This window comes from Juglans microcarpa x Juglans regia, chromosome 5S, assembly GCF_004785595.1.
Source record: "Juglans microcarpa x Juglans regia isolate MS1-56 chromosome 5S, Jm3101_v1.0, whole genome shotgun sequence".
Classification (NCBI taxonomy): domain Eukaryota; kingdom Viridiplantae; phylum Streptophyta; class Magnoliopsida; order Fagales; family Juglandaceae; genus Juglans; species Juglans microcarpa x Juglans regia.
In genome coordinates this window covers 663,166-686,246 of record NC_054603.1, presented here as the reverse complement: position 1 = coordinate 686,246, position 23,081 = coordinate 663,166, and the positions used below count along the sequence as shown (strand labels likewise).

The 23,081-nt window shown below is 37.1% G+C and overlaps 3 protein-coding genes across 4 annotated transcripts; 1 reads left to right on the top strand and 2 right to left on the bottom strand.

Moving 5' to 3' along the window:
* The first annotated feature begins 6,224 nt into the window (after positions 1 to 6,224).
* On the top strand, positions 6,225 to 10,980 carry LOC121268575 (subtilisin-like protease SBT4.15). Its single transcript, XM_041172901.1, has 11 exons — positions 6,225 to 6,403; positions 6,587 to 6,678; positions 6,796 to 6,893; positions 7,009 to 7,155; positions 7,261 to 7,366; positions 7,639 to 8,149; positions 8,249 to 8,349; positions 8,490 to 8,711; positions 9,303 to 9,411; positions 9,509 to 9,722; positions 10,265 to 10,980. The coding sequence occupies exons 1-11, from the start codon at positions 6,317 to 6,319 to the stop codon at positions 10,810 to 10,812; spliced, it is 2,235 nt and encodes a 744-aa protein (XP_041028835.1). The 5' UTR covers positions 6,225 to 6,316; the 3' UTR covers positions 10,813 to 10,980.
* A 69-nt stretch (positions 10,981 to 11,049) lies between these two features.
* Positions 11,050 to 16,204, bottom strand: LOC121268576. 2 transcript variants are annotated; one of them, XM_041172902.1, is made up of 6 exons: positions 15,812 to 16,204; positions 14,014 to 14,214; positions 13,863 to 13,940; positions 12,720 to 12,785; positions 12,481 to 12,546; positions 11,050 to 12,403 (listed from the first exon to the last, which is right to left on the bottom strand). In XM_041172902.1, the coding sequence occupies exons 1-6, from the start codon at positions 16,106 to 16,108 to the stop codon at positions 11,543 to 11,545; spliced, it is 1,569 nt and encodes a 522-aa protein (XP_041028836.1). In that variant the 5' UTR covers positions 16,109 to 16,204; the 3' UTR covers positions 11,050 to 11,542. The 2 variants fall into 2 exon arrangements, with proteins under 2 accessions (XP_041028836.1, XP_041028837.1); XM_041172903.1 differs by having other exon boundaries at positions 14,014 to 14,211.
* A 1,378-nt stretch (positions 16,205 to 17,582) lies between these two features.
* Positions 17,583 to 20,192, bottom strand: LOC121267907 (IQ domain-containing protein IQM3-like). The gene is made up of 9 exons (XM_041172011.1): positions 20,098 to 20,192; positions 19,867 to 19,981; positions 19,600 to 19,665; positions 19,377 to 19,468; positions 18,956 to 19,043; positions 18,648 to 18,803; positions 18,248 to 18,340; positions 18,004 to 18,105; positions 17,583 to 17,612 (listed from the first exon to the last, which is right to left on the bottom strand). The coding sequence occupies exons 1-9, from the start codon at positions 20,190 to 20,192 to the stop codon at positions 17,583 to 17,585; spliced, it is 837 nt and encodes a 278-aa protein (XP_041027945.1).
* Positions 20,193 to 23,081: the final 2,889 nt, after the last annotated feature.

The window sequence follows — 23,081 nt, the reverse complement described above, 5'->3', positions numbered from 1 at the left end:
CGCTGCCTTAAAATAATTCCAAACAATTGACCTTAATTGGAATCATTAGAGCAGACTTTTAATATATATATATATATATATATATATATAATTCAAGAGTAATTATTACTTAGGTTAGGTACATGATAATTAGTCCCTAGATCATATTCTGATTTTCTTTTTTCCACTTGATTTTTAATTTATCAACGATCCCTAGCTACCTAATTAGTCATATTAATTTCTTAAATGCACTACAAAAAATTTTCCCTTTTGGGGTGAGTACTATTCGCCGCAAAAAGCATACTTTTTGCCGCAAAACATTTCACCCAACCGAAATTCGTTCGCGGCAAATTGGCCGAGAATAAATCATATGTGTTGATCAATTAAGGTGACCTTTGGATTTCGTCATATAGGATATCTTTTGCCATGAAAACATTTCATCGAAAATAATACTTTTTACGAGAGGTAGAAGCATTTTTGCTGCTAGCTTAGTTTTCCAGAAACAATTATTTGCGGCGAGTAGTATTCACTGCAAATAATGATAAACATTTAAAAAAATATCTGCGGCAAATCCTAATTCACTGCAAAGAACAATTATCCCAATATATATATATATATATATAAATGCATAAAACCGTATTCATCAAAATCCAAGCCATGCACTAATTTTATATTTCAAGGAAAATCAATAAAAATCCAAGCACAAAAAAAAATTAACCAAAAGAATAAAACTAAATGTCCTCTAAAAAGTAAACATCATATAAAAGTTAAAGATGCAAACATGACATGCCATAGATTTCATCCGTATCATTGACAAAACATCCTTAGAAATATGTTTGCAATAGATTCACCAAATGCAATCTTAGATAAGTTTTGCTTCCGGTTAAATTTATTTCATCCATTAGTTGTTGGCTCAAAATTAGCATCTGGTCTACATGATTTCTGTGTAAACAAATGCAATGGATGAATAAAAGAAACAACATCAAAGCTATAATGTGCACATATGAGTTTCACATATAGTCACGACAACTTAGAAACTGAATGATACAAACATTAAACCAACAAAATTGCATGTCTTTTTAGATGTTGAACCTCTTGTTTATGATTCTTGAATGAAAAAGTCTGAGAGAATGCAATGAGTCCAACCAAAACAAACATAAAACTTTAGGCTCCAACATAAAAACTGAATGATACAAACATTAAAAAAAACCAACTTATTTTGTTATATATTACACACTATAGAGCCTAAACCAAAGTCTTGTTTGTTCAAAATCCTTAAGATCATCAAAATTATACAAGAATTACAAGAGAAAACAAAAGTAAAATGAAAGTCTCAAGATCCAAACCAGCAAAATTAGATTGAGAGACTCACCTCCTTAGCGAGGGTAGTTTGGCTACATCCTCAAGATCATGTTCTGCTTTTGGGAAGTAGTGAGAACATCATCATTTGTCATTTGTGGTGCCCCATGATTTGGGTAGCAAAAGATGGTATTACTTACTCTTTATTTGATAAAATTACGGCCTTTATCTCTCCATACAACCAATCCTCCAATAGGTCTTAGACAGTGTTGTAATACTACAGCAGTCCAATATGCTGAGACCATAGTGCGACTAGTTACCATTGTGACCCAATAGAAGTCATTATTTAGACCCTGATCTTCATCCTTGTAATGTCTCTCAAATTTCCTAAATATCCTCAACATGTATTGGAGTTGTATATATTGGGTGAAATTCCACCACCACAGGGCTGGTTGTAACATTTTGAGACTCTAAAACTCTCTGTTAGAGCCAAATTATGTTAGGATCCAAACATGAGGCTCTAGAGTGGCATTAAACTCTACAAAGATTAGTACACACAAACCACGGATTAGAGGGTCCTAGAAGTCACCAAGAACCCAAGTGTATGCTTGCTAGAAATTACATTTCTGCACATGAGCCTGATCAAGTGTAGTAATGGGCAACAACCTTAATTTCTAGAGATTACTACCCTCCTCAGCGTGCATTTATTTGATTACATGTGAATTCAATATTTCACTGCAGCTAGAGCTAGCACAATCCCAAAATCCATGGAGAAGGAAATTATATTAAATATTTGGCAGATGCATGCAGTAGCTTCCCATGTTCATTAGTATCCACTTCATGTCCTTGTTATTTATTGGAATTACTTTCATAGAAGATGTAAAAATAGTATATTTTCAAAGGTTTCCTTTGAGAAAATTTTAAGGGTTAAATCAGATAAAACCCTATATTAACTAAAACCAGATAAAACCCACTTTCATGAACTCTCAGATGTATATCTCCCAAAACAACATTCGACAAAACTCCAAAAACCCCAAATCAATTCTAAATCAGTGTCTAAAAACTAATCCAAACCCATCCTTCAACATCAAAAAGTCTCTAATGTAGATAAAGCACTGCAATTCGTAGCAGATTCACAATCAATTTGTAACAGTAGATTCACAATCAATCATGGAGAATATCCAAAAAAAAAAAGCAAACTTACCCAAACAGTACACAGGAACTCCAAATCTATGAAATCAAAATAAACATAGATGAAGGCAATAACACTTTGCTCAGATGAAATGCTTGCAATACATATACCTAAAATGGGAGGGAAAAAATTTGAAAAACACAGACCCATTCATTGAGCAGCAGCCCCTCATCCACATTCTGGTCGAGATCCCCCACATACGATGATAAAATCTAGAGAGAGATAATTAGGGCGAAATAGAGAGTGAGAGAAACGGATGGAGAGAGATAAAGGAGAGGGAGAGAGAGAGAAAGATATGCGCACATATAGAGCAGAAGATAGAGAAAGAAACAGATGGAGGATTGAGAGACTCACCTCCTCAGCGAGGTGGCAATGGCACGGCAGCAGGCATGGCTTAGGAAGGGCGGCAACAAACTCACAGAGAATAGAGAGGGAGTATCGAGCTGGGGGAAAAGAAAAAATGGGGAGAAGGAAAAGAAATAATGGGAAAAAGAAAGAAGGGGAATTCGCGTAAGATTTTATCATGACATTTTGCTGCGGTTAACAATCGCCGCAAATATAGCTGTCGTCAAAGATTCATAACGTGCTATGTCGAGGTTGTATCTGACGATTCTATTTGCGGCGGCATATTATAGTAGCAAATAGACTTTTTAGTAGTAATTTTTTCGCTCTATAGAAGAAAAACATGGATACAATAAAAGAAACCGCTTTTGCTGTCTAATTGTTGCTGGCCACAATTTTTTTTAGCCGCATAAACGGTTTTTTCTTGAAGTGATAATTAGAAGCAGTTGTCAAGTTTTTGTTAAAAATTGACAAACGTCCGCATAATTAGGTTAGGTTATTTGGCGATCGATCAGGACTTGCTACAAATCCTACAATATTCCTACTTTTATTAAAAGTAACCATTGGACCGATGAAGTCTTGGGGAGAAGTATTGGGTGGGAAAAGTCGTCTGACATGATCGATGAATGAGAAATAATCTGTACTTTTAGATTCACTTTTTATAAAGAGTTTGTATGCGATTTATATATTTAAGATTTATATATAATAGTATTATTGATAAATTGAGTAAGGAATCAAAAACCGTTAAAAATATTTTAATGGTTACTCCTTATATATATCATATTGTGATTGATGATCGTCTAGGTTCGAAGTGCCATCCATCGACGTGTCGTTAATTTGAACATATATAATTAACAGCAATTATTTGTTTCTAAATGCATGTTTTTTCTTTTTATTTAAGAAAAATAGAGTAAGTAGTTAATGCAAGATCTTTCTCATGATCTCATGTCTTGTATGGCTTTTTTGGGATTCAATGAATGATCTTAATTGAGCTAATATAATAGCGCATGATGCATGATGATCATGCATAGAAAGCCAATAATCTGACCGTATGCATCTGCTCGCGCGATCTGATCGCGTGAATCGCGTGATCGTGTAACTTTCTTTTTTTCTATCTTTGAACTTTTGTTCGCAATTATATATATATATATATATATATATATACATATATATATATATATATATTTATAGGACCGATCTTAAGGTCAGGAGATTGTTTGCACTCGAGTTTTCTTCTCTTTCCGCCTATATTATACCATTTTGTTTGGAGCTTGGACCTGCGTAATCCGACACACCTTCAAATTAAAACTAAAAAGAACAGAGAAAGAAAGAATCTTCATGAATATTCTACTAACTTAAACATGTTGAATATATAATTTCGAGTGGTTCACTTTTCCGTGCTAAAGTGAACCACTCTCTATTCTAGCTACTAACTAGATCTAATATATAAAGAATACCCTCCCTGCCAAAGTGAGTGGCCGATTTCGTTCACTTTTCCAATATATAAATATATGTGTGTGTGTGTCATGTGTTTAAACTTAAAGTCTTAAAAGATGTTGTACTGTCAGGCCTATCTTTCGAATTCCTTTTCTTTTCCATTGATAACAGTCTCTGTACATTAATGGAGATCAAGTAAAGTTCGCTATGTGGTTATTAATTAACCTAGCTAAGTTAGCTAGGGCATTACATTTTCTGTTACACCTCAGCATGCCAGGGGAATGGTACTCTAGGTTCGAAACGCAAAACCCCAAAAAACCCCGAGAAGTAGAAAGAATATATATTGAGAATCACCATGGGCGCGCGCGCGTATGGGGGAAAGATTTTTTTATGGATGAACGTGCCAAATGAACGACGATGAGGACCATGAACGTAGCAGAGAATCCAACGGGCTCGGCGTGCTGAGGATTGCGGCAATGGCCCCAAGGTTACGGTTTCCCCGTCGATCATTGGTGCATGCATGGTAATCACTTCAGGGCCACGGACACGATTTTTCAGCTCGGTTACATGCATGCATAATTAATATATAATTAATTATATATACAATAATAATTTGTATAAATCCGATTGAGCTAGATAGGAATGCAGATCGTAATTTGGAAAAACATTATTAATTAATGCTCATGCGGAGGAAGCTGCTAGCATTTAAGGGAAGTACAAATTAATTTTCTTGATCTGCAGCTGTTCTTAAAGTACATTAGATCTTCCTTTTTCTTTTTTCGTTATACAAATAATTTCTGCCAATATAATTCGTGAATGTAACCATTTGACTAATTGCACGTACGGATACTCAATTGATGATCAAGGAGGAACCGTCTTGACCGGCGGTGCTTATACATCTGTGGAAACCGTTCATATATAGGAGTAATTGGCTCTGAACGTACGTATAACGATATGGATATTGTTGTACAACATTAAACTCGTTGGCTAGCTGTCTGGTAGTACTGTCAAGCGTGAACTGTAATATTACTGATCATTGACTGTTTGTATGCAGGATTTATGCATTGGGGCAGAAGGTTTTATAAAAAAAGTAACCTTGGATACAAACTTCAAATAGATGAGTTTATATAAGTTATTTATAAAATAATGGGTCTCGTGCACTAATAAAAAATAGTTTTTTCTACGTTTTTTTAGATGCGGTGTACTTTTTTATAAGGGTTTTGAGTTCTATTTGAGACTTATACAAATAATTTCTCTTATAAAAATTTGTAGATACAAAAAAAATCAAAGATTAGTTAAAAGTGTATATAAGTATACAGTAAGTTTAAGTTTGAATGTAGAACAAAAAATAAGAATATTTAATATGTAAATTGATCTCAACGTCCTTTTAACTAATGAAGAACATTAATTATCACATTCATTATAAATATTGGGCCGCATGTATATGATTTATGGAGAATAAAACATATTTAAGATTAAAAAATCCATACTCTTTTATTATGTGAACAATATTAGACAGTAATAAATAATTACGTGATAAATTTCAAATGACTCATTTTATATAAAAATGTCTGTCAATATATAACTAAAGAAATTTACGTGATAAATTAAGAACATATAAGATTTAGATTATTTTGAGGCAGGACCATGCAAGTTATACGTACGTGCGTACCTAATTAATTGTGTGTAGTACTATTGGCCGTAGTTGAAGTGGGAGCTGGCCGTGAAAAAGTCTCTTTCTTGGTTAGTTGCTTTCTCACTTTCACGCGAATGAATCTAGCTTGCTATTTATGGACCGAAGATCCAAAATCTAAGCCACCATATTCTCGATCTGAAACAGAAAGTATTCTCTTGCCACTATGTTCGTTCATCAGTCAAGATGATCTGGTTCCTCAGCATACTTTTCGCAGAGATCAGTGAGGTAAGAACTACGTACGTAGCATCATATATAACGCAGGAGCAGTGATGTACAGTTATATATAAGCTGATCTTACACTCCCAATCACTCTGAGGAAAACACCACCTACTACCTTTACTTTTGAGAGACTGTCGATATTACAACAAAAGATGTTGCAAAATATGCTGGTGCTTGTGTTAAGTCTCCATCTCGTAACGATATCGTTGGCCCGTGGCCCAAATGCCCATGAAAGAAAGGTACGTACGTACATCTTTAGAGTTTGAGCACTTCTCTGCATGCATGGAATGGACTAGTGATTGGTTGACCAACTGGACTGTAGCTGAATCCTTCTCTCTCTTTCTCTCTCTCTCTCTCTCTCTCTCTCTCTCTTCGTTGAAAAAACAGTATGAATTTGAAAACTAACTTTTGATTAACAACAGCCGTACATCGTGTACATGGGAGAACTCCGGCCTGGAGCAAAAACTTCGGCCATGGACGATCACCACAACCTGCTTTCCACGGCGATTGGAGAGTACTGGATCGGAACCTTGCTTCAAACTATTTGCAATATTGTTAAATTCTTTTCAGTGAGCAATTCTAAATTTCTAATCATTCTGCAGTACTATTAACTGATATTTAATTTTTGCAGTGAGAAAGTAGCTAGAGAATCCAGAATATATAGCTATGGAAAGAGCTTCAATGGGTTCGCAGCCAGGCTATTGCCCCAGGAAGTAAAGAGATTATCAGGTTTGTATATATAAAAAGAAATTAAGCCCGAGATCTCAAGTCCCAAGATTGATGATGTTATCATTTTCTTTGATATATATACACTAGATATATATAAGCTTGAATTGACTTGCAGATGAAGAAAGAGTTGTATCGGTGTTTCCAAACACATTGCGCCAACTTCATACAACGAGATCTTGGGATTTCTTGGGAATGCCCACAACATTGAAAAAAAGAAACTCCGTAATAGAAAGCAATATCATTGTTGGCATGTTGGATACAGGTTGGTATTTAAAATATTTTCCTCCTCGACACCATAGATATACGGGAGTTTCTCTCAGACAAAAATTAACCAACTTTAACGTTTTATGATCTATTATTTTCATAGGAATTTGGGTTCAATCTCCAAGTTTTAACGATAAAGGCTACGGGCCAATCCCAGCTAAATGGAAGGGCAAATGTGTCAAGGGTGCCAACTTCACTAGCTGCAATAGGTAAACTTATTGTTCTGAGTCATTCTGCTAGTCTTAGCACGCCACGTGTATTCTTCTTAATATTATTATTGTTTTAAAATTTAAAAAAGTTAGATTAAAATTTGAAAAAATTAAATTTGTTATTATATTTTATACGGAGATTTGAAAAAAATATAACGATGAAATGAGAAGAGAATTTTATATTTTGTCCTGTCATCCAAACCAGCCACGTACCTGATGTATAGTTTTTCTCAAATTTTTTTTTTTTTTTTTTCTCGTGGGCTTACGTACAGAAAAGTGATAGGTGCAAAATACTTCAACCTGGACGCCAGCGACCCTGATATGGGGAATCCTAGTCCGGTGGATAACGATGGCCATGGTACTCACACTTCCTCCACTGCAGCCGGCGTACATGTCAGGGGCGCCAGTCTGTATGGCATAGCCAAAGGCACGGCACGTGGTGGCGTACCATCAGCGCGTATAGCAATGTACAAAGTATGCTGGTCCGTCGGTTGCAGCGACATGGATCTCTTGGCAGGGTTTGACGAAGCCATTGCTGATGGGGTCGATTTGATATCGGTCTCTATAGCAGGTCCGCCCAGGGACCTCTTTGAGGACCCGATTGCCATTGGAGCTTTTCATGCTATGAAGAAAGGGATTCTGACTTCGTGCTCAGCCGGGAACGATGGGCCTTACAGTTATACGGTGCAGAATGTTGCTCCCTGGATCATGACCGTGGCTGCCAGTGGCATTGATAGGCAATTCAAGACGGAGGTTAATCTGGGTAGTGGCGAGAAATTTTCTGTAACTCTCTATCTCTCTCTCTCTCTCTCTCTCGATCCGTGTTTGCAATAAGCTTCAGATCATCACTTATAGGGTATTGTTTTATTCGTTTGTTGGCAGGGAATTGCTATAAATACGTTTACCCCAAAGAAAAAGACGTACCCTTTAACAAGTGGAGCCCATTCAGTTAATATCAGTGGAGATTTCTATGGGAATGCCAGGTATGAGATTTCAGATTGAGTTGTAATGGTGCTGAAATTTAAAAATCACGTACTTTTTGAATGGTTCTTAAAGTATTATAATTAATTATAAGTTGATGATGAATCCAATTAATAATTTGAGTGTGAAATGATCATGATAGTGCCTGTGACTATGGGACTCTAGACAAGAATAAGGTGAAGGGAAAGATCGTGTTCTGTCAGGGAAGCAGCGGCCCTGATTACACCATCAAAGAGTTAGGTGGTGCCGGAACGATCATGGTGCTTGATGAAGAGACGGATATAGCCTTCACCACTCTAGTCCCAGGGACATTTGTCCTCCCCAAGGATGGCAAAAAGATTGATCAGTACATTAATTCCACCAAGTATGTTTGTTAATTTCAATACCGTGCACCTTCACATAATAGATCAATATACAGCTTTTACTTTCCTTGAACTGTGCTACTATAAATATATATATATAGTCACTACCCATTTTCAAAAAACAAAATAAACCTTATTTTAAAGAAAAACAAAAGAAAAAAAGGAATATGGCCCATGGAAGATGTTGATCCACGACAGATGTTGCGAACAACTTTGTTTGTTTAGTAGGTGTTAGTTTGAGAGAATGAATTGTATGCTTTCCATGAGTTTTTGTAGAAGATGTCTGGTCATTGTGAGCAGAGTTGTATCTGTTAAACAGATACCTGTTGTGAAGGGCACCATTGCAGCTATAAAGGGATGTGGTAGTGCTGGATTTGACCATTGGATTCTCTTGAAACGAAATATCTGCCTCAGCAGATTATCTCCTAAGAGATGATCAACGCCCGTGTCTGAAAATATCACCATTAACCCGACCCTACAAGAAATGCTCAAAGACATATGTTATAACCAACCTGACTACTGACTAATACCAAAGACGGGTCTTCACAGTATTGACCACTGATCTCTAGTACCTCGGGTTGAATTGATTGCAGGAACCCTCAGGCTGTAATACAAAAGACAAGAACTCTTAACATCAGTGCTCCTTTTGTGGCTTCTTTCTCCTCCAGAGGCCCTCAGTCAATCAACCTCAACATCCTTAAGGTAAAGTAATATCTCTCCCACAGCGCTCTCTCTCTCTCTCTCTCTCTCTCTCTCTCTCTCTCTCTCTCTCTCTCATTTACTAATTGCCAATGGACAGCCTGACATCGCTGCCCCAGGACTAGACATATTAGCTGCTTATTCAACACTGGCATCAGTAACAGGGGACCCAACTGATAAGCGGCATGCTGTGTTCAACATAATATCAGGAACATCTATGGCTTGCCCTCACGCAGCAGCAGCTGCTGCCTATGTCAAGTCCTTCCACCCTGACTGGTCTCCTGCTGCAATCAAGTCTGCTCTCATGACTACTGGTAAGACCTCGGATCCTAAACTAAATATTCTGAAGTTTTGGACTCCTTTGAGTCACTTGTTTGGCCTGTTCATATCTACCTCTAGCCCTACGGTTCCTTTTGTTTTCCTTCAAGTTATAATCAGTAAATTAAATATTAATTGCTTTTCTCTTAACCAAATTCTGGCTGCATCTTATATATTAATCCAAGTAATCCATTTGAAAAGAAAAGTGCAAGTGCCGAATTCTCCAAAGTCCAATTAACTGTTCGATATTGTGGAATATGGCTAATAGCTCATCTGTCTTGAGTTAGATCAGATGACTGTTATAGCAGCAGATTAGACACCACAAAGGAAGAAATCGCCTCAATCTAATCTATCGGCAACGAAATTTTTTTTACCAAAAATCTATTTGTTGAGTCTATTTTGTTGCCTCAGCAATGTGAAAAGTTTGTTTGATCAATCTCTCCTCGACTTTGACAGTACAGTATGCTTTGAAAAATATTGTCAAAATCAATCTCTAATGCCTCTGATCTCTCTCTCTCTCTCCACCTCCATCATGTAGCCATCCCTATGAGAATTGAAGACGACGATGCCGCGCTGGGATCCGGATCAGGACAGATAAATCCAGTCCAGGCAGTGCACCCTGGTCTCATCTATAACATTTCCATCAGCTCCTATGCCAGTTTCCTGTGCAAGGAAGGCTACAACGGCACATCCCTCGCTCTACTTTTTGGAGGCAAAAAGAAACGTAACTGCTCAGAGTTTAAGCCTGCGCAAGGAACTGACGGCCTTAATTACCCTACAATGCATGCACAGCTAATGGGTGCGAGTTCAGACATTTTTGCCACCTTCCACCGGACTGTGACCAACATGGGTAATGGTAACTCAGTGTACAAGGCAAAGGTGACATCACCAAGAGGTCTTTCTATTAGAGTTTCCCCAGCAACTTTGAAGTTTAGCAGGTTACACGAACAGATGAACTTCAAGGTCGTAGTGAAGGGCAGTTTTAAGCGGAATGGAACTGAGCAGTTACTGTCAGCTTTACTTGAGTGGAATGACTCCAAGCACAGTGTGACGAACCATATCCTTATTTATAGGCCATTAGCATAAGTCTGTTTAGTGGTAGTCATGCGTGTAGCTAGTTATTAGCCGCTTCACTTTCTGTAACCAAGTTGCTAATTAGTTTTCCAATTCGTTCATTTAATTTTTTCTACTGTAACTCATGATTTAATTGGTAAAAAGATGCCTCTAAGAATGAGAGAGATTTCCCTTCATTTACCTATAAAGAAATAACAAAATGAAATCCAGAATCCTGCAGAACATGGAAACAGTATGGATAAACCAAAATGAGAGGTTAAATACCATAAAGTCAACCTCGTCAATTAATTAACTCTTCTCGTGATCTGGCTGCAGAAGGAATACAAGCCATTAAGTATAATTACAACACGTCAGAACCATGTTTTTTTCTTTGGATGCCCATCGCAAATGACAGCATCGTTCCAATTTAAACATGCTCATTTCCTCGCAGCATTTCCCTGAATAAATCAACCACTCGGAAAATAACACATTCTTGAATAACCACTCTTTTCTCTTCCTTTGAAGATTGACACGTGGACCCAAACATATTTTCCGCTCACATCACATTTCACCTAAAGAAAACCTAGCAACGGTCTCAGAAACGGACACCAGATTACATGCTGGCAACTCTTCAAAGGAATTCTATTGTCATCGATAAGTGCCGCAGGCTGGCTCCAAGGGTTTCTTTAGAAATAGGCACTAAGCCCGTGTAAAAACTAAGAAATACACAACCTACTTTGCTATTTTTCACCTTGACTTAATCTCAACAATGCATCTGACATTGACGACCATGGAGATTCTTTAGCTTTGTCAGTTCCTTCCTCCTCTTTCTCACTCCTGCTGCAGCAACCGCATCAATTAGCTTCTTACCTGGGAAAACTGCTGATTCTTGCTTTTCTGGCAAAGCACTTGCAATAAGACGGGCTGTAGAAGTTGTTTCAATATTGGGAGCATAGGCTGATTGGGACATGTTCTCGTGCTTGATGGTAGATGCAGGTCGGGAACAATCTAGTGATGCAGGTGTATAGAGAATTTCCTCAGAGTTAGCTCCTGTATGCTGGCTAACTCCATCCAGAGGGAACCCAATTGGGGTCTCATTCAAGTCATTAGCAGGCCTGGCTTCTGATGAGCCTGAAGCTTCTGTCTTTACTTCAATGGGTAAAGAGCAATGGCGGTTTTCTACATGTGCAATAGATTTTGAAGATGAACTGGAGTTATGGTTACTACGAGAAGTTTCGCCTTGTTCATATTTCATACCAGTAGAGGGCAGAGGTTGGAGTCTGTTCCCAGGACCAGGAAGAGGGAAGAACCAAGGACATGGCAATACATACAATGGTGCTCTTTTCCCATTGACATCTATGCGGTTTTCTTGTTCTTGAGAGGTATCAGGCCTACAAGCAGCTGGCATGGGCATGTTTGACGGAATGACAATTGCACTTTGCCTCCCATGTCGTGATTGAACACGATTTGAAGATTGAATGACAGAAGGCCATAGAACAGGCAGTAATGGAGGGTGGTTGTACAAGTGCCACGGACAGTTCCTGGATGAAGAGAGAGAGGCTGCCACATCTGCTGAATAATCACCTGGAGTTTCCTCAACCACAGCCTTTCTTACCTTTGCCATCTGCAAAATCAGAGAGCATGTCAAAATATGTGGATATTCTTACAACATTAAACATTCCCAAAATATCAACAACTTGCCTGTTGCTTTAAGTGTTTATTTGTGGTCTCCAAGGACTGATGCTCTTTCAAAGCCAACTCCTTGTCCTTCTCATTATAAATGTCACAAAACATGATGAAATTAATGGGATGATGCTTACACAAGTGAGAGAGAAAGAGAGAAAAAAAAAAGAGGTGTAAACTGCCCTTCTCCGTGATCAGAGAGAAACAGAGAAGTGAAAGAAGATATATAAGAATATATTAGGGGGACTATTCCCTACCCTCTTCAAATATTCATTCTCCCGTGCTAGATCAGCAGCTTTCCTGGTTAAATCCTCACACAGAGCCTGCCCACCAAGGGAGGGGAAAAAAGTAAGAGGATGATTCTCACTAAAACTTTAATATGAAAGCATTGCAGACAGGACCCATATCATGAAATTCAGAAAAAAAACAAACTTCGATTAAGGTCTAGTTGAAGCAAAACAGTATTTTTTAATACAAAAATTAGTCATTACCACATAATAAATGCATTTGTTTCATCAATGATGCAGTATGCACGATGTGATTAATTTAACGTATCAATGCAATCCTGTGCTTTCACACATAATTACTAGAAAGTTTGTGTTTGATAAGAAAGGCAAGGGTTTATTTATTCTTCTAGAGGAAGGAATACTTCGTTTAAACCACTTATAGAGCTAACTTAATTATTTGGTAATTTTTTATTGGTGATGACACATCTTATACTTTTACATTATGGCTAGCATATTTTCACTTGACTTAACAAAGAAACCATTTTTTTCACCTACTTTAAGCACCCAAAAGCAGGTCAAATCATGTATTTAGCTTGCGGTGCTGGCATCCAGAATGAATCATGTATTTAGCTTTGTGGCGGCTAAAAGCAAAGAGTCCATTTTTTTTGTAAGGGCATCAATTTTCATATACCGGATTTTGATTTTCATGATTTTGTGACGTAAAATGGGCTTTCTTAGGTATTCTTTGTAGCAACATATGTTTCAGTGTTTCATTTGGAAGAATTGCAATGATGTAATACAACATAAGGAATGTCTTTCAATTAGCATGAAATCAATTATACATACTGTATATCTAATCTTCGACAAAGTCAAGCGATTTGAATCATCTATGTTAAATAACTGAAGCATGAGGCTTATAGAAAGATCAATGTGTAGATTACTAGATTACTACCAAAACATAATGAGAACACTTAAGAATAACAATGGCTGTCCATTATTAATGCTGGATAAGTTTAGAAAGATACAGTAAATGCCTGTAAGAAGTGCCACTTGGAGTATAATAACGATAAAAATAAAAATAACAATAAATAATGCATTTCAAGTGTTCTCGGCCTATATTAAGGATAAGGCTAGATCTCACTAAGGTCATTATCTCTATTTCTAGTTGCTTACCTGCCTACGACGAATTGTCTGCCTAGCTGACTCTCTATTTGCCAATACCCTGCGTATTCTCTGTTCTTCCTTTTCAGCCTGAACGGGAAAGGCTCAATAAGATGCAGTAACAGAACAGCACTGCTGAAGAAAAGCTCAAAAATTGTACTACCTCAGTCAACTTTCGTCTTGTTTTACGAAAAACAAATGGTGCATAACTTCTGTTGCAGTTGGGAGTTGGTTTAGCCAATTCAGAATCCTGCTCAGGCTTCACTTCTGTAATGCCGGGAACCTGCTTAGCCTTTTCTTGTTCTATGAACACAATTGGGCGTATCTTTTCACATTGCTGCTGACTTGCATTTGCTCGATCCTGCTATAAACAAAAATATTTCTCAAGTCCTGCACAAAATAGTGCGACTTGGTGACGACAGTGCCACAGATATTTCAATCCAGATTTTACTTAGCTCGCCAACCAAATACAGACATATAAATCTAACAACCTAATGATAAAACAAAAGTGAGGAGAACTGTTCGAAAAATTGGGACTGCTACATTCTGTATCATCTTTGTTAGCTGTCTAGCTCAATATTCAGAAATTTTAAACAAGAAATTTCAACTGCTAAGTTTGATCGTCTTTTCAGATTTAGAAGATCTGGCCAAAGAAGGTGATAGCCCTGTAGATTCGTTCCCATGGAATCCCTATAGATGAGTTAAGGTAGAAACATATTCATTAATGTGTCTTTTCTTTAGTGGGTCTGTGTTCAGTATACCTCCCCTAGTGAATCGGATAGTAAGTATATTTATTTACCTCCATGAAAGGGAAAGGCCGGATTCTATCATTTCAATTTCCACTTTTTCATATCTGATTGGTTTTCATTTAATAATTAATACTCCTCCATAATTTTCAGTGAAATGTGCGGCTAGTTCAAGTTCTTATGATGTATCCCTCACCTGTACTATTACAAAATTCTAATAGAAATACAAAATCATCTCGGTTCCACTTTTTTTTTTTGTTACATTTAAAGGCATATTATACAAAAGAGGGTTCTAACTAACTTTTATTTATTTATTCACTTTTTGGCTTCTTACTAACTTAAAAGAGGGTAAGAGTATAATAAGTGTCAAATTCAAAAATAGAAAAGAAAGAGTATTTGTTAGTGTTTTTCTAAATGTGGATATTATCTTTGGAATCTATATATTATCAGGCCCTTGATGAAAACTAAATGAAAAATTATATTCTCAAACCGCAATAAAATGCTTGCATGAAATAATTTGATAAATTTTAAAATTTGAATTTTACATACTATCTAATTCATGTGGATGGTGCGCTCAAAATAGAATAACTCTAACTAAATGAAGACATTCATGAGACTAATTCATCTCATAAAATCGGTTTTACAATAGATGATTATTTATTCCTTATAAACATGCACAAGATCTTGTCCACAAGCAATGTGAAATTATTCTTCAACACCCTCCCTCACGTGCAGGCCAATATTTTTCCTGGTCCTTGTAATGAGATAAGTAGTGTCGGCCCCATTCGTCCCGTGGCAAACTCTAATACTATAAATAAATTCATGGATCTAACTCATCTTATAAAACTGATTCTACAAAAGAGATGATTACCTATTCCTTATAAATATACTCAAGATCTTGTCCACGGGCAGTAATGTGGATTATTCCTCAACACTAAATACAATATAAATCAAATATAGCCAAGAAGCTACCCCCCGTCCTTGAATTATGTAAATCATAAATTTGATTATTGAAGTATTTTTTGTACTTCCCTTATTTACAATTTACCAAATTTAAGGAAATAACTACATGGAAGTTTGGAACCGCACAGCTCAGAGCTCTTTTACTACTGAAATCAAACGCAGCCGACAAACACGAACATGAACACAGGACAAAACCAATAAGAGCGACGAGAACTCAGAGTTGGTATGTAGGAACTAATTCAAACTAATTACCTCAGCCAGATCCGAGCAGCTTGGCACCGAGTCCAGCAGGTTCAACCTAAACGCGGAGTCACCCGGCGGCGACTCACTCTTGACTCGCTTCGCGGCCCGTTTCCCTTTGCTCCCCCATTTCCTGCGCAAGCCACTGCCAGCACTCTCTTGCACCGCCAAATGGGCCAAATCGGCCAGAGCCTCTGCAGCCTCCAGCTCCATCTTCACCATACCATCCGCCGCACACGTCAAAGAGGTCGTCGTAGAAGCAGATGAGCATGACAACGAGCTCCAAACATAACATCTCTCCGAACCCATGGCTCAAATGCAGAGACAGAGAGAGAGAGAACTGGCCGTTCCTTCAAAGAACAGTAAGGTATTGGGGAGAGAGAGAGTTCGTGTGTGTTTGTGTTTCGGGGAATTGGTTTTTTTAGAGACTGTGTCGGACTGACACGTGTCACGACAGCTCATGACCAGACATCTTTGCAAACTCGCGGCCCGGTATCCCTGAGCGCCACGTATCGGGCTTGGCCACGTAGGCGACCTTGCACGTGCAAAATCTCACCCGTAGGCATAGGAAAACAATGCAAAGTGAGAGTCGGTTTACGTGGTTGTTTGGATGACGCCCACGTGTATTTTGCTGATTCTAGTGCGTTTCAGTTTTCAGTTTACGCTTTTATGTTAGGCTTGGTCGTTTTTAAAAAACATCTCATTTTATTTTATTTTATTATTATAATTTTTTTAAATTTTTATATAAAATAAAATAAATAATTTAATTTTTTTAAATTTTAAAATAAAAATAATATTAAAAAATATATTCTAATAATATTTTATTTAACTTTTTAATTTTAATCTCATTTTATCTCATCTCAACTCTTGAAAACAAACGAATCTTTAGTAAAATGCACTCTCATGTTCTTAAATATTTTTTTTCATATATTTTATTTTTATATATAAAGATTAAGAAAGTGATTATTAAAAAATTTGTATTTTTTTTAAATATTTTTAAAATAATTTTTAAAAAGAAAAAAATACAATTAAGGCATTGTAACATTGTACTTTATAGTGATACCAGACGGATAGAAATGGGGGTGCGTGTTATCTCGCACTGGACCACACTTCAAAAAGTAATCCTCTGGTTAAAGATTGTATGCGACAGCTGTGCCTTTTCCGTTTTTGTCGTTTCACAGTGGTCAGAGGCTGGGCCAGTCAATCAGTGGTCCGACTCCTATGATCCATTATATTGGGCTGATATTTGAGGATTTTGGGTTTGGTGGGCTTACCTTAATATAGTTTCTTAATTTGAGAGCAGCCTAGGCCCTAAAGTACTTTGAGCAGCACTGGTAATGATTTCATACTACTTGTTATCTGAACATTTTCTATTTCTATACTTCAGAGTTCAGACGGAGAGAATGGATCGAATGTATTAATTACTCAGAATTAAAAGCTTTCTTTGGAGACCAGCTATTTTGCAAAACAGCCAGTCGGACTCGATCGGACTATAACACACTTGAAGAAGTACGTACGTACATGTTGACCTGCCCGAGCTAGCTAGCTAGCTGGCCTTTACATATGCATGTAAACGATCTCTCATAAACTGAATTTTATTAATAAAACATCTGGAGAGTCTCTGAACACTTTTGCACTAATTAATTAGTTAATTAACCATGTTGTGCGTACGTACATATTATTTGAACTCCATGCAGCAATCTCCCTCGGCCCTTTAATTGTGGACCTCGCTCTATCGTGACGATCATACTCCTCTCCAGCGCCACATACACTATGCGTACAGTCATGCAATTACAGGTGTAACCCTGTCTATCTGAGAACATGCAAAAAAGAAAAAGCCACATTATATATATAAAATAACAGTAGTTGATGGCACCTAAACTACGAAGAACGGACACGATTAATATTATCACGAACACGGATATATAATGATTAAAATCCATGTATCATGTGACTCATGCCGGAAAAAGTAATTAACAGTCCAGCTTTGAATCAAGGAACGACTATTTTCAGGATTTTGATGGATCTCCTTTAGGATTAATAGGCCCATCCATACATATTCTGGGTTGTCAACTGGGATTAACCTTTTCAGGACTATATATATATATATATATATATATATATATATGTGTGTGTGTGTGTGTGTGTATATACATGGAACCGAAGACAATATGGTCATGAGACAGACGTCGATCGAGAGTTACCTCGACTCCATTAAGATTCACTCCATGTTCTCCAAGAAAGGATAAAAACCGGTAAATGCTGTCGTCCGTTGGCCGATAATGTCCACTATATCCAGATATGTACTGAAACATATCACAGCAATAATCGAATTAAGGAGATTAGATATATGCCATACCAAAACACATGAAATACATTATTTAGAAGCCCCTTTATTTTGCACCGCCAATAACCATGTATATATGAATCCGTATGAACTGCGCGTACCTTAAGAATTCCGTGCTCTACAACTAGGCTTCCAGCAGCTACTGTAGCCCCTCCAGCCAAGAAGCTAGAATGATGGAACCTGCCTTTTTCTTTCTTTACGATATGAACAAATATCATGTGTGTTAGAGAGAGAGAGAGAGAGAGAGAGATCTAGTGGGAGTTGTACTCATGTATAAATTATCATCACAGAGGAATCTCAGAAGTAACTAGTTTTTTGATATTATAACAAATGTAACCAGCATATTATATACAGTACGCATGGTGCCTGACATGACATGCTAGCTGTTGCAGTAGTACTGACACGTAGCTAGAAATTAACCAGCTTGTCAGTTGTCACGCACGTATACATATATATATATATATATGCCTTTTTCAGGTTTGCAATAATATAATCTCTTACCTTACCGACGTAGAGTCTCCCCGAGGTGCTCACAACGAATATCCACTTGTCCCGGCCTCGCGATATTCCTTCAAGCTGTGTATGAAGATCGCCTCCACTTTGTTTATGAACAACTTTCCCCCCAGAAACGATGTATTCATATCGGTTCCTCTCTAGCTAATTCCACCAAATTAAAAAAAATTAAAAAAACAAAAAAACAAATCACTCTGAGATCAGTTCATATGGCCCTTAATTCAAGTACTTCATTTATCAAGCAAATTAATACACAGTAGATCTGACTTTATGCATGCGGATCGATGCACACATACAGGTCCAAGATACTTCACGCACTGTTCTTGAAGCACTGATTTTGAGCATTCTGGGAGATCGATCACTTTTCCATCTCCTACATCCAACCTGCAAAGTCAAAAATATCAAAACTTCTGAGCTACGAACTGCCGCAATCCCTTACTACCATAAGCGCGCCTTCCTAACAAATTAACAATGGCGCCCTCGAATTGATTTTAATTTACGAAATATTTTATAAGAGGTTTCTTACAATTTTTTCCCTTCCTATTCTGGCTTATTGTCGGTTTTCTGGTAGCATATATAGCAATCGTTCTTAATTCATATATTTTTGGTCCGCTAAAAGCTTAATTATACGCTGCACTCACGGTTTGCATGCAATTCATATGCAACATGCGTGCATGGTATGAGTAACTATTCCTTTTAAGTGGGGAAATGGCTTACCAATAAAAAAAGGGCTGATTACCAGCATTCGACCTGCACCACTGGTTGTAGTACAAACGTAAGCAATGTCCATAACGATGCCGTGGATCAATCTACGGTTCAAAATACCATGATGAGTATGGATGAAGTCACATATATATAGTGATACCAGGAAATAGGAGATCGATGGTCAAAACTAGTATACGCAAAGAGGAGAGGGAGGGCTTAGGGCAGAAACTATTACAGCTTCAATCCAATGCTGAAAAGCCAATATTTGCGCTTTGTCATTTTCAGACACACCTCTGCCCACCTACCCAAAAAGTTCCATTTTCACATGAAAAAACTTAAATTAGGTTAATGCAGCTTGTCACCGATTATAAATTTATAACAAGGAGTGTTTTTTTTTTTTTTTTTTTTGGTTACAATGAAATGATAATTTTAACTATATATTCAGCCCTAGCTCCTACATACATTATAGTACTATATATGTAGTCATATGCATGAGATTTACCACAGAAGCATTAAAGCCAATTCGAGTCCACCGAGTATTGGAACTTCTCTCGTTCATGCATTGGAAGAAGAAAGTCGTACTGATATTCAGTCTGGCAAAGTCTATCGCGTGCCCCCTTCGTTATCATCCTCATTTTTCAGTTAGGATTCAATAAATAAACAAACAGAAAGATATATATATATATATATATATATACACACATGCACATATAATATGCATGTGTGCGCTTACCAGAGCTCCATTATAATGGTGTCTGCTAGCATGCGCCGGTGGCGAAAACTCCGGTACATGTTCTGCAACTTAACAGCAGCGTGAGCATGATCCATTTTGTAAGATACTGTGTCGTAGAGAGAGGGCTGATCAGAGGGTACTACTACTTTCTGGTTTCTTGGAGTTTAATTCAGTTAGTTGCTTTAGCGGGGAATCATGTATGGATTAAATTTATACTGATCATTTTCTTAATTAATATTCATATGCATGCGATCCTTTGTGATTTTCACGTGGTCCACTTTCGATCGTATTCTCATGTAGATGCAGATCAAGTTCTGCGGCTTAATTGACTCGGCGACTACGCAAGTTGGAAGTGGAATGGTATGTGCGTACGTGAGACACAGGGAGGAAGCTGGATTAATGTGATCATCAGCTTTAATAAATAATTTTCAAAAAATAAAAAGTTTCTGGTTGATAATACCTTATTAGATCAGAAAAACAAGAAGAGAATATTGCATGGCCAGATAAAATGTTCAAACGTCTATATATGTAATTCGTATAATTATGAAAAGAATAATGGCAGTGATATTAGTAATTAATTAGTTTTAGGCCGTATACGTGTGTGTGACGTGTAAATGGAGTGTGAGTAAATTAATGCTGCTTATTGCGAAAATGAAGTAACTAATTAAATGCTTATCTAATGTGGATGAACCCTGAACGGAGTTACGGAAAGCAAGACTTGACTTCCAAGAAAAAGCTTAAAAAGGAAACCTAGCTAGCTTTTGGGAAATTAAATGATTTAATGTTTTCATCGAGTACTTTTTGGAAAAGTATTGACTTGCTCCTTCAAATTAAGTACGTAGTCTTTGTGTATTGATGTACTACTACTGGTCATAGATCAACAACATGACCTAGATAGTCCTTGTACGTGGAAGTGACCAGCTAATGCTTTGGTCGTTGTCTTCGACTCTTCATCCACACAGAAAGATAGAGATAGAGAAGGGCTTTATAAAGTGATGTTATTATAGTCTATACAACGCGTGAGATGGGAAGTACGTACGTAGGGCCGGGGCTTTTGAAAATGAGAGCATCAAGAAGTTAATTTGTCTGTCATGTGTTCGATCTTAATTTGACCAAGCACATTAATTTGTTAAAGAACCATATTGCATGCAATATCCACGAGACGATGTTTTTCAACATAAACTAGTGATGTGTGAAGTTTTGGCCTACATTCTTGTCTTATTTTAATCGTTTAGTTTTTTATTTTTTTGAACTTCTTTTTATTCTCTTTCCCTGAAATCCAAAGGAAGAAAGCGAAAGAAATTAGAGACCCCAAGGCCATGAATGCTTTTAATTTACTGATGGCTCACATCACATCGGAACCAGGCAAAACTAACCGGGCTTCCATTATGTTAGAAGAAATCTTCTCATCACCCGATTTAATGATTTCATTTCTCTACTTAACTATAATGAAATCAAACCCAAATTTCTTCTTCTGGGAAGATGGCTAAACATCATCATCATCAAGAATCCATCGGACAACAACATCAACAATAAAACTTGTTGAACGTTCTTTACAACTTTGAAGAGCATTGGAAAGAAGAAGTCGGAGAGGATCATGAGGGAAAGAGAGACGGGCAGGCCAGCAAACAGAATAAGAGAGAGAGCTATAGATGGAGCAAGAAAGGAAGATCTCGGAATAGGGGAAAGATCATGCATGACGAAGGGGTTGATATATAGGGAGGAGAAAATAACAGTAGGGCTAGCAACACTACGTTTTTTATATGCATTAATTTTAGGTATTTTTTTAATCTTTGTTTGGTTTGAGGTTCTTTGAATCTTTTCTGCGATCAATCGTAGAAACCTTGAAAGGCTTATGATGTTGGGCCATTTTCTGTTAAAAAAAAAATACTTATAAAAAAAAAAAAAAAAAAGAAGTCGGAGAGGACTATTTCTAGCAAGAAGATGAAGTGGAAGACAACTCTTACGACATTAGTAATTTCCAGGAAGATGAAGGCCTTGAGAAGACGTTTTGATAGACTAGCAGGTAATTATGAGTAAATCTTGTTGGTGTCTGTGAAATTCTTGTGTAGGATGAGCAGCAGTTTTCGATTGTTTCGGCTGTGTGGCACCAGGTGTGGGGTGTAAAGGCGGACGAGTAGAATCACTCCTTTAATTCTTTAGAAAATACTCGTTTTCACTATAAATAATGTTTCATATAAACAATAAATTAATAATCACTACACAACCATTTTACAACTTCATAATAAAATATGAATTTTTTCAAACTCTAATGCACCAAAATAAAAAATTAGTCAGCAAAATGAAACAGTGTTGTTTTGTTTTAAACTGTATAAAAACAATTAAAGGAAATGACGTGTCATTTCTGGGCTAGGGTTAAGAATCGCATGATTTCTCCCCTTCTTCTTCTGCCGAACTCCAAGTCTCCACTCAGACTCTCTCGCTCCTCTCTCAGCCTCCCATTCAATCTCAGCCGCTGACGAACCCCCACACCCCACGGCTACCATGTCACGGCCAATGGATCTATCCTCTCTCAGACTCCCAATTCCTCCATAGTCCATCTGACATCTTGTGACCGAGCGGCAACTGTGAGCACTCTCATCTCTTTCCCTCTCCTCCGTCTTTCCGTCTAGTGGCCTTTTTTTTCAAGTTTGATTCATAATTTTATCATTTAACTTTTAAACATCTTTGTTGCTTTTCTGATCCTTGTGATTGTTGGTGGACCGTGGATTTAATCAAATTGTTATCCTTTCTCTATGTTTGAGATTTATACAAAATATGGGAAGATCTGAGACTAATTTAAAATTATTTATTTGTGCATGACTATGTACAAAGCGACATACATTAAATTTTTGGAGCGAATTATTGGAACTGTGAAGTATGAACAGTAATTCGAAAGCTATTCTCGAATCCCCACTGTGAGTGTTCTTAATATGTTCGATTTAATATTTATTTTGAATTAAAAAAATTATTATTGTTAGTTT